The sequence below is a fragment of the Muscardinus avellanarius genome (genome assembly GCF_963383645.1).
Source record: "Muscardinus avellanarius genome assembly, chromosome: 16".
NCBI lineage: Eukaryota > Metazoa > Chordata > Mammalia > Rodentia > Gliridae > Muscardinus > Muscardinus avellanarius.
Window position 1 is genome coordinate 7083005 of NC_137802.1, and position 12308 is coordinate 7095312.

General features: G+C 41.0%; 1 protein-coding gene and 1 pseudogene across 2 annotated transcripts in view; both read right to left on the bottom strand.

Moving 5' to 3' along the window:
* Positions 1 to 12308, bottom strand: part of AKAP10 (A-kinase anchoring protein 10) — a gene marked incomplete at both ends in the record, with an annotated part of 78977 nt that overhangs the window by 31027 nt on the left and 35642 nt on the right. Inside the window, 4 exons of the mRNA XM_080713932.1 lie at positions 2710 to 2854; positions 5406 to 5542; positions 8587 to 8710; positions 10738 to 10822. Of these exons, the coding sequence (XP_080570058.1) occupies positions 2710 to 2854; positions 5406 to 5542; positions 8587 to 8710; positions 10738 to 10822 (491 nt within the window). The remainder of the gene's footprint in view (positions 1 to 2709; positions 2855 to 5405; positions 5543 to 8586; positions 8711 to 10737; positions 10823 to 12308) is intronic.
* LOC308275414 (cytochrome c oxidase subunit 6C-like) lies at positions 9680 to 9905 on the bottom strand (annotated as a pseudogene). Its single transcript has one exon. The product of its transcript is annotated as a cytochrome c oxidase subunit 6C-like (transcript).

A 12308-nucleotide genomic window follows, 5' to 3' on the forward strand; every position in this document is an offset into this window, starting at 1 on the left:
TCTGTCCATCTATTTTGGTGCTGAGGACTAAACCCAGAGATATTCTACCTCCAAGCTACACCCTCAGCCTGATTTTCTTTCTTCCTTCCTTCTTTCCTTCCTTCCTTCCTTCCTTCCTTCCTTCCTTCCTTCCTTCCTTTCTTTCTTTCTTTTTTTTGGTGGGTCTAAGGATGGAACCCAGGGGCATTCGAACTCTGAGCTACCGTCCTGCCCTATTTTTATTCTTTATTTTGAAACCGGGTCTCACTGAGTTGCGCAGGGCCTCGCTAAGTAGCTGAGGCTGTCTGCGAACTGCAATTCTCTGGGTCTCAGCCTCCTGAATGCTGGGATTACAAGCCTGCGCCACCACGGCCGGCTTTATTTCTTATGTGGAAAGATGGTCTCACTAGGTTGCTGAGAGTTCCCTAAGTTGCCGAGGCTGGCTCTGACCCTGCAATCCTCCTGTCTCAGCCTCCCAAGTGCTAGGATTAAGTATATGCCACCACGCCTAGCTTTTGAATTTTTATTTTGAAACAGGGTGTCAATAAATTATTGAGGCTGGCTACCATTTGTAGCTAGTTATATTCTCTCTATACAGATTTGGAGTTTTCCTCTCTTCTCAGCCTCTCAAGTACTAGTATTATTGGTGTGCTCTACCACATCCAGCTATATTTTACTCTTTTTTTTTTTGGGGGGGGGGGGGTCCTGGGGATGGAACCAAGGGGCATTCGACCTCAGAGCTATACCCCCTGCCCTATTTTTTATTCTTTATTTTGAAACAGGGTCTCACTAAGTTGCAGAGGGCCTAAGTAGCTGAGGCTGTCCACGAACCGTGATCCTCCAGTCTCGGCCTCCTGAATCCTGGGATTACAATCATGCGCCACCACACCCGTCTGTATTTTCCCTTAAAACCAGAAAAAAAATGTAATTTTAATCATGAAAAAATTATTTTCCCTGGATAATAGCTGCTACTCTATTATATTATTCTTGGCTTTTTAATGATTTATCTCCCTCTCTCTTTCCTTCCTTCTTACCTTCCTTTTTGTGATATTGGGAATAGAGTCCAGGAATGTTATACCTATGAGCTACACCCCAGCCATTTTTATTTAGTCATTATTTTTTATACATGTATATGTATTTTTTCTTTTTTGATCCTGGGGCTTGAACTCAACTTATTTTTTTAGGGTGCTGTGAATAGAACCAGGGGCTTTCTAACTTTGAAGTACACCCCCAGCCCTATTTTACTTTTACTTGGAAACAGGGTCTTACTAAGTTGCTAAGGCTGTCCTTGAACCTGTGGTCCTCCTGTCTCAGTCTCCCAAGCACTGGGATGACAGGTATAAGCCACCATGCCTGGCCACCTTTTTTATGTTGAAACAGGGTTGTCTCAGCCTGGGATTACAGCTGTGTGCCACTGTACCCTAGCCAATAATTTAATCTTTATAATAATTCTTGAAATTTGGTTTTTGTGTTTAATATTATATAACAGTACTTAATTAACCCTTTTCCACCTGAATACATAAACTATATATTAGCAATATAATCTCATGGCTTTATTCCAGGCTCTGTGCAATTCTTAGCAAAATCCAGTTTATTAGAAGGATAAGTCATTTATAAAATTGAACACTTTATTATTAATAAACTATATATATAATTTATTTCAGTACTGGGGATGGAACCCAGGGGCATTCTATCTCTGAGCTATACCCCCAGCCCTATTTTTTATTCTTTATTTTGAAACAGGGTCTCACTGAGTTGCAAAGGGACTCACTAAGTAGCTGAGGCTGCCCTTGAACCGCAATCCTCCTGTCTCAGCCTTCCAAATGCTGAGATTATAAGTATGTGCTACTATGCCCAGCTTTAATAAGCTATTAATTATGTTTTTTGAGATCACTATATATGTATTTCAATACTGTTGACAGATACTGGTAAAATATTTGGATCATCCCTAAGCTAACTGTCCCATACTACTACTTAACTATAAATAAATAAATAAATAAATAAATAAATAAAAGATGCAGCTGGATATGGTGTCGGACACTTGTAATTGCAGCATTCGGGAGGCTGAGACCAGAGGATCACAGTTCGTGGACAGCCTCGGTTACTTAAGAGAAGCCCTCTGCAACTTAGTGAGACCTTGTTTCAAAATAAAGAATAAAAAAATAGGGCAGGGGTTTAGCTCAGAGGTTGAATGCCCTTGGATTACATCCCCAGACCCCCACCCCCAAACACACAAAAAGATTCAATGCAGTAACAGTAATAGCAATTAATACTTTTTTTTTTTTTTTTAGTACTTGGTATTGAACCTAGGAGCATTCTCTGAGCTCTACTCCCAGCCCAGCTTTTTATTCTTTATTTTGAAACAAGGTCTCACTAAGTTGCAGAGGGCCTCACAAGTGCTGAGGCAGTTAACTTTTTTAAGTCGTACCATATCTGGGGCGCTATGTGAATAAACATATATATGTGACCTCATTCTAATCCTCTAAATAACTTTGAAGTGATCTCCTTCATAGATGAAGAACATGGCATTACAGAATTTTATGCTCGGGTCACTGTTTATAAAGGTGAAGGTTAACACATACCAAGCCTGACTCACAGCCCCTGCTCTTGCTCATTAGGCTGTTTTGCTGTTTTACTTTGATTTTCCACTGTTTTGTGATGTCTGGTTTCCTTTTGTTATATTTTCTGAGCTCCATCAGTAAAACTTTTGTACTTTAATACTTTGGTTACCTTCTCCATGGTTGTCCAGGCCTGACGCAGTGGAGTTGTGAAACAGTTAGGGAGCGGCCCACCTTCCCTGCAGATATTGGATTCAATTTCTAATCGTACAACATCATCAAATCCAAGAGGATGTGTGGCTTGGAGGGAGAAGTACCTACGGCAGAAAGACAGCCAAAATAACAGCAGATTTCACAGCAGGTATAAAAAACTTTTGGCACCTACACCAAAAGAATCTTACTTGTATCTGCAGGATTCAGCTGCAGATCTAGAACCACAGAGCTGCGTGATGATGGTCCTAGTATAACTTCATTATTCCCACTGCCTCAAAGAGCTCTGAATTGACTTGCTACCTATCAACCTGCCTTCCAGCCATCTTTAGTTCCTGTCCAGAAAACTCTGCTGACGTTTAAGAGCTAGGAAAGTCAGGCTACAACTGAGGCAAAGAAACCAATCAATCAATCACACATAATTGATGGGCACCCATTCTCTGCTCAGGACTTGACAGAAGTGAATTTACAAGAAAGACAGAGCATTTTTTCTGAAAAGAGAGCAGAAAAGAACTGTGCACAGAATACAATGAGAACACTCCATGGTAACTTAAGAGGCATGAGCCATGAACATGTAGGAATTCAAAAGAGCACTCAGGGTGAAATGGAGAGATTCCAATAGAACTTGCTTATGATTTGGTGTGGAAAGGAATAATGATTAACTCAAATATTTCTAGTTTATTTAGATATAATGCAGCTAGTATTTTGGGTAAGCTTATTATGAAATGGATACAAAAATCACCATAAAGCAAGTCAGCAGCAAGTCCTGTCTACAAAAGAACACAAGGCCTTGCTGAGATGATGCACACAGAAGAGAGAGCAGGGAGCTATGAAGTCACACCTGGCCCAGTGAGCTTCTTGACATGGCTGTACCAGGGGGTCACACGGCCATCTGGGAAAGGTGAAAATGAGATCAGTGCAAAACAGGGTCTACTGTGTGGTCACTGAGCGCTGGCCAGGGCAGTCCCGGTGTTAGAGCCGCCGTTCCAGCAGGAAGAAAACGTGCCTCTTTCCTAGTCAGTGTTTTCCTAACAAAAAGTGTTCTCCCATGTTATAGTTGAATACCCGTAAATACTCCTATATGATGGGACTTTTAGGGTATCTTAGACAAAATTTCTAAATGTAACCTCTTGTTATTTCAACAGCCAATGTTTCTTATTTTAATATCTTCCATAGATATATACTAGAATAAACAAAGAATTTATTAGCAATTGTATTCCCATCCGAGTTCTGCCAACTAACTTGCCCCGTAACTTTGAGAAAATATATACCTCTTTAGGCCTTCATTTCTTCAGGCTAGATCCCTAATCTGGCTATTCATCAGAATTATCTGGAATTTCTTCTAAAATAAAGACTCTTGGGTCACACCTCAAACTTGCTGAACCAGAATCTTAGGGGAAGTGGAAAGTTATTTTCAACAAGCTCCCAGGGGGTGCACCTGCAGACAGTCTGGGCAAACCAGCAGACCCATGTTTAGGAGCCTTGGCCTAGATGTTTCTGGCTTTCCTCCAACCCACAAATCCCTTAGAGTTCTCAGTAAGGGGAAGTCCCTCTCTTAGCACTTACTTGCAGATACAAATAACAAATGACTTTTCTTTACAAAGTAAGAAAATTTAATCAACACTACATCCCCCTCCCCCCGCTTCTTGTTTTCAATGAAAACTAATGAAAAACTGGCTGGGGTGTAGTGTGGAGGACCTGGGTTCAATTCCCAGCGTGGTGGGGGGAGGGGAACAACACTAATGCAAACCCATTATTCATTTAGTAATGTGGCTGAGCAGATTTGCACCAGACAGCATGGGAGCTCCAAACACAGATGCGCAATGCTCTTAGCAATCTATTCCTGTCAGTTTCATGCTCCTCTTTATTCCTCATCCCTTCAATTTTCCAAAGCCATCTCCCTCCCTTCCTTCATTTTTTGGCACTGGGTACACCAAGCATAGGTTCTAGCACTGAGCTATATACCTGCCCTCAAACCCAACTTCCTTTTTTTGGGGGGAAGGGGTAGAACAGAGATTGAATTTAGGGGTATTCTTCCTCTGAGCTATATCCTCAGCCCTATTTTATTTTCTTTATCTTGAAATAGGATATCACTAAATTACTGAGGGCCTTGTCAAGTTTCTGAGGCTGGCCTCAAATCGGTAATCCTCCTGTTACAAACTCAAGGTGGTGTGTGTGTGTGTGTGTGTGTGTGTGTGTGTGTGTGTGTGTGTGTGTGTTGAACCCAGGGGCATTTTACCTCTGCCAGTCTTACTTTTTATTATTTATTTATTTTTTGTGGTACTGGGGTGGAAGCCAAGGGCATTCTATCATTGAGCTAAACCCCCAGCCCTATTTTTTTTTTTTGTTCTTTATTTTGAAACAAGGTCTCACTAAGTAGCTGAGGCTCTCTACCAACTGCGATCCTCCTGTCTCAGCCTCCCAAGTACTGTTTCACAGAAATGTTGCCTTATATACATAAACTTCCCCTTTCCCAGTAGAAATTTATGTTCTAAGATCCCCTCCCCCACAGCCTACATATACCACGTGAAAAGCAGCTTGTAAGCTGTTTTGTCAGGACTCCGTATCAGCAGAGACTAAGTTTATTCATTTCTGTTTGTATAGTACCTGAGCAAATGCTCCATAAAAACCTGCCGTGTCCCTATCAACGAAACTCACTTGTCATATAAGATCATGGCATCATTCTGGGCCTCCTGCCCATCATACTGGCCCTCTTTAGCAGCAAGCTGAGACTGGAAGTTATCTGCTGCCAACCAAAACTGTAAAATATTCACTGCATCTTCTTTTTCCATGTACTAGAAAGAAAAAACACAATAGAAAAAGTGAGACAAGAAACACGATTGGTTTCTATCTCTACTGCCTTTATTTAGGAGGAACAGCCCGTTCTTTCTCTTACCATCTCTCATCTGGAAGCCCCAAATATGAAAATATAGAATAAAGCAACAAAATCCACTTTTTCACTTAACACCAGACAACAACATAAAAGCATTCTAAGTAGCAAAGTATTTTTGTGTGTGTGTGGTACTAGTATTGAATTCAGAGACATTGTACGTCTGACCCAGCACCATCAGCTTTATTTTATTATTACTATTATAATTATTTTGTATACTGGGGATTAAATCCAGGAGCATTCTACCTCTGAGCTACAACCCCAGCCCTACTTTTTATTTTATTTTTTATTTTTTATTTTTGGTGGTACTGGGGTTCCTGGAAACCCTTCTATCTCCAGGCTACACTCACAGACCTATTTTATATATATTTTTTTATTTGGAAACAGGGTCTCTTAAGCCAGCAAGGCTGACTCCAAACCAGCGCAATCCTCCTGTCTCCGCCTCCCAAGTGCGGCGATTACAAGCGTGTGCCACCACGCCTGGTTTATTCTTTTTTTTTTTTTTTTTTTTGGTGGTACTGGAATTCCTGGAAGCCCTTCTACCTCCGGTATACACTCCCACAGGCTACACTCCCAGACCTATTTTTTAACATTTTTATGTGGAAACAGAGTCTCTTAAGCCAGCGAGGCTGGCTCCGAACCAGCGCGATCCTCCTGTCTCCGCCTCCCAAGCGCGGGGATTACAAGCCTGCGCCACCACGCCCGGCACGCCTGGTTTATTCTTTATTTTGAAACAGGGTCTCCCTAAGTTGTGGAGGGCCTCACAAGTGGCTGAGGCTGGCTGCAAACATGCTTTCTGTTTCAGCTTCCTAAGCAATGGGATTACAAGCATGTGCCACCATGCCCAGCTACAGGGTCTTGCTAATAGCTGAGGTTGTTATTGAACCTCGATCTTCCTGCCTCTCAAGTACTGGGATTATAGGGTGTACCACCATGCCCAGCAAAAAAGCAAAGTTTTAAAATATTTATGTATGGAGTCAGGTATGGTGACATTCTACCTCCAAGCTATATCCCCAGTCCTATTTTTTTATTCTTTACTTTGAAACAGGGTTTCATTAAATTGAGGAGGGCTTCACTAGCTCAGCCTCCCAAGTACTGGCATTACAAGAGTGTGCCACAACACCTGCTCTAAAATATTCCTTTAAGCCGGATATGGTGGCGCATACTTGTAATCCCAGTGCTTGGAAGGCTGAGATAGAAGGATTGCACAAGTTCAAAGCCAGCCCCAGCTACTTGATGAGGCTCTCAGCAACTTACTGAGACCCTATTTCCAAATAAAGTATAAAATAGGTCTGGGAGTATAGCCTGGAGGTAGAAAAGCCCCTGGGTTCCATCCCCAGTACCACTAAATAAATAAATAAATAAATAAATCTCTTAGAAGGGAGGGGGAAAAATCCTAAAATGAGCAAAAAACAACTACCAGATAGATGAATGCAAACTTTACTGAACTGGAGCAAAACTTGCACTAAACTGAATTTGTACTTCTTCACCATCAAACATATTCAACTGTAACTAATCAAACTGTTTAAACCTGGTTTTCATTATTCCATAAGGGCATATTAACCTGAACAAACGCTGAGACACTTATGGGAGAGTAGAAGAAATCAATGTGAGTAACTTTTTTTTTTTTTGGCTGAGGATTAAACCCTGGGGCATCCTATCTCTGAATCCTCTCCAGCCCTATTTTAATTTTTATTTGGAAACAGGGTCTCACTATGTTGCTGAGGACCTCAATAAACTGCTGAGGCTGGCTTTGAACCTGTAATCCTCCTGTCTCAGCATCCCAAATACTATGATTATAGGAGTGTGCCACCACGTCTCCCGTGAGTAGCTGTATTCTTTCTGTGTGTGGTACTGGGTATTGAACTCAGGGGCACTCTACCTCTAAGCTACACTCTCTGGAACCTGCGATCCTCCTGTTCATCTAAGTAGTAGGATTATAGGCATATATCACCAGGCCTGGCTTAAATAAATTCTTGAGCAGAGACAAACCAATAGTCCAAGGTTGCTGTTTTGTGAAACTGGGAATCCTCTTAATAGTCATTTCCTTTGCAACAAAAGAATTTCCTTTGCTGAAGCCTCACAAACAGCACTATACAAAACATGCCAGAGATTAATATACTTTTTACTTTATGCAAATGTTTCACTAAGCAGTCCTATCAAGCAGCTTAAGTAAAAATAATGAGTTATAGGAGCCAGGCATGGTAGCGCACGCTTGTAATTCCAGTACTCGGAAAACTGAGACAGGAGGATAGCGGGTTTGAGGCCAGCCTCAGCAACTTGTGAGGCCCTCTGCAACTTAGTGAAACCTTTTTTCAAAGTAAAGAATAAAATAGAGCTGGGGGTGTAACTCAGAGGTAGAATGCCCCTGGGTTAAATCTCTAATAACACACACACACACACACACACACACACACACACACACACACACACACTCTTAAATTCTATGGGTTAAAAATAGTTCAGCTGGGCATGGTGGTGCATGCTTGTAGTTCCTATATTTGAGAGGCGGAGAGGAGGATCATACATCCAAGGACAGCTTCAAAAAACAGTTAAGATTCTCATCAAATTAGCAAGACTCTGTTTCAAAATAAAAATTAAACAGGGCTGTGGGCATAGCTCAGAGGTAGAATACTCCTGGATTTCATCCCTAGTGCCACATACACACAAAAAAAGTTCCAAATAGTTAAAAACATGCATTCTCTCGTAATCAGCAGTCTAATTAGGTTTTCCCAAATTAGATACTTTATACCAAATTTTCATGTTCTTTTTAACTGGATGACTATACCGTCAAAGTACTATTACCCTTAGATATAGCCTGAAATAATCGCTTCTAGCTTTGGGAATGATGTCTCTCTCCTTTGCATTTTCTATAGACAAGGCCCCAGCACGGAAGAGTTCAGAGGCGCAAACGCTCTAGGAGGGTGTAAAAGGAAATGTAGAATTTACCTCAGAGAAATAAAAGAGAGCTGACTCACAGAAGAGAATGTCAGCCAGGTAAACAGTTCCACTGGTCAGCACTTCAATCTGGTATTTACAGAAATGGTGACTTCGCAGAAACTCACTAAAGTGCCTGCACGTGGACAAAAAGGAAAAATTTGAGGGAACAACTGAGTTTCGAAAAAGCTTACTTGGGAAAAAGACTTTCCATACCATCCCTGCAGAATCTTAAAGGCCCCAGTTAAGGACACCGACTTCCCAGGGTGCTGTTTCTGATTCCTTTATCTGCAAGAACTCTCTCTGACCTCTCAATAACTTTGTAGCTCTCCTCTGATATTCAAAACATGCTGCCTTCTATTACAGTAACCAAAGAATATGCCTGTTTCTTTTATCAGGCTGTAACTTCCTCCAAGGCAAGCATTATACCTAACCTTGCCCTGCAGACAGCATTTAATAAATACTGAATGAAAAAACAAATACATAATATTTTTAAGGACATGCAGCAATAATTAATCTAAAAAATTTCTAGAGGTAGGTTCAATAAATCCTTGTCAATTTAGTTATATAGCATACATTGAGCTAAAAGCATGAACAAATTAGGATATCTGTCGGAAGATAAGATTATTTAAATGAATTAACTGATTCGAATAGTCATACATTTTATAAGTCTCCATCACCTCCAAATGTCCAAATGACTTCAGAACTAAAAGTGAATTATTTAATTTAGGCAATATTAACATTAAAGATAAAAATTACCACATTTTTATCAAAGTTCATATAACACACACACACACACACACACACACACACACACACACACACACACATTTTGGGATAGTACTGAGGATTAAATCCAGAGTGTCTCTACTACTGAGCTATACCTCCAGCCACCCCCCCTTTTCTTTGCAGTACTAGGGATGGAAACCAGGGGAATTCTACCTCCAAGCTATATCCCCAGCCCTATTTCTTTTTCATAGTATTTTTTGTTTATTTACCAGAGAAACTATTCTTTATAGCACATATTCATGTTTCATAGTTCAGAACACAAGTCAGTGACAACGTCTATGGAACTCAATCCAAGGAAATTCTTTATATTCCAACATCACTTTGCACTCTGAAAGATACCATCCTTCTTCATCTCATCAAAATCTTTCATGGAATCACAATTTCTGTAGAAATCTGCATATGCCTTCTTTCTTGGTTCAGCCACACCAGACTTATAGAGAGTTGCAACACTCAAAGACAATGAATGCTCCCAGGATATAAATCTGCAGGCGCCTGGCCAAAAGACCCGGCATCTGGGGTTTTGTCAAAGCACCGGAAGACATGGTAGTTCTTACTGTCCAGACCAATGTTCTTCCAGGCTGAAGAAGAAGAGGACCCCCAGCCCTATTTTTTATTCTTTATTTTGAAACAGGGTCTCATTGAGTCGCAAAGGGCTTCACTAAGTAGCTGAGTCTGTCCTCGAACCGCGATCCTCCTGTCTCAGCCTCCCAAATGCTGGGATTACGAATGTGTGCCACCACGCCTGGCATTTCTTTTTCTTTTCTTTTTGCAGGTCTGGGAATGGAACGCAGGGGCATTCGACTTCCAACCTACAGCCCCTGCCCTATTTTTTATTCTTTATTTTGAAACCGGGTTTCACTGAGTTCCAGAGGGCCTCACTGAGTAGCTGAGGCTGTCCGCGATCCTCCAGGTCTCAGCCTCCTGAATGCTGGGATTACAAGTGTGCGCCACCACGCCTGGCTTTATTTTTCATTTTGAAACAGGGTTTCACTGAGTTTGCAGTGCACTGGCTTCAAACCTGAGATCTTCCTGTCAACCTCCCAAGTACTGAGATTACAGGTGTATGCCACCATGCCCACACACAATTCATTTTTTTTTCTTTTTTTGGCGGTACTGGGGATGGAACCCAGGGGCATTCTACCTCCAAGCTACAATGGCCCTGGGTTCCATCCCCTGTACCATTAAAAAAAAAAAAAGAAGAAGAAATTATTACCTAAAAGTCCTGGAGTATGTATGTGCTTTTGTATATACCTTGTATATTCACTTATTTCCTTTAATCATCAGAGATACTTTGTTTTTAGCTGAATGACATACATTCTTAACTGAACCCAAGTTCCCAAGAATATAAAAGATGAAAATATGAAACTAACTTACTCTTGCTCCATTGCACTAAAGACTATGGCCTGTGCCAAAACGAAACAGTTGGGGTCCACCTGCCCATCTTCTCCACAAATCTTTGCTGCAAAAGAAACAGTATATGGTTAGGTTTCTACTAAATTCAAACTATACAACATTTGCAAATCAAATTGGGAAATAACAGTAAGGGCACAGAAACGAGGCATGCTTGTGCGTGAGTGTGAGTGTGTGTGTGTGTTATTGGGCACTGAACTCGGGCACCCTACCTCCGAGCTATACCCCTAGTTCTATTTTTTTATCCTTTATTTTGAAACAGGGTCTCACAGAGTTTGGAAGGGTCTCACTAAATAGCTGAGGCTGTCCGCGAACCTGGATTCCCCTGTCTCAGCCTCCTAAATGCTGGGATTACAAGCGTGTGCCACCACACCTGGCTCCTATTTTATCTCTCATTTGGAATCAGGGTCTCACTGAGTTACAGAGGGCCTCACTAAGTTGCTGAGGCTGGCTGTGAACTTGCAATCCTATCTCAGCCTCACAAGTTTTGGTATTACAAGCATATGCCACCACGCCCAGTGGGCAGTCTATATAAATATATATCTCATTTATATTTATTTGGAAACAGGGTCTTGCTACGTTGCTGCAAGCGAGCCTCAATAAATTGCCAAGTCTGGCTTCAAACTTGTGATCTTCCTGTCTCAGCTGAGATGACAGGTGTGTGCCACCAAACCTGGTTTAAAAGAGGTTTTAAATAGAACTAAATAATGAAAATACAGATAACAGCTTGGGGTTGAAAAAGTCTTTTGAGGTATATATGTGAAAGCAGCAATCAAAAGATTTAACAATATCAATAAAATTAATATTCATACATAAAATACTCCCAAAACAAAAAGGCAAATAAGAATAATCTGTAGCATGTATGACAAATCAGATTACTATCATTACTTTATCCCAAATCCTTACAAACTAGTAGATGTCACAAAAGAGAAATGAGCAAAGGACATGACACACAACCCTGAAGTGCCAGTATGGAAAGATACACACCCCCTACTCTCATCAAATAAAGCAGAGATTAGAGTGAGAAAGCACTATACTTTTATCTAATTAGCTAGCGGGAATTTTTTTTTTTTTTTTTATGGTACTGGGGATGGAACCCTTCTACCTCTGGACTACACTCCCAGACCTATTTTATATTTTTATTTGGAAGCAGGGTCTCTTAAGTCAGTGAGGCTGGCTTCGAACCTGCACAATCCTCCTGTCTCTACCTCCCGAGTGCGGGGATTACAAGCGTGCGCCACCGTGCCCGGCTAGCTGGTGAAATTTTTAACAACACTTATGTGTAGTTGTTTAATAATGCTTAAGAATATTGTTTAATACCACTGAACAGGGCCTGGGAAAACGGACACAAGTGTTAGTGGAAGTATAAACTCGTGTATCTTCTTCTAGAGGGCAATTTGGCTGTTTCTAACATAAGCTTTAAAAATGAACATACGCTTTCAATTGGCAATTCTATTTCTAAAAGAATTAAGAAGTTTTGAAAAGCTTTATTGGTGAAAAAGTTTACCAAAATGTTACTAGTTGGGCTGTGGCTG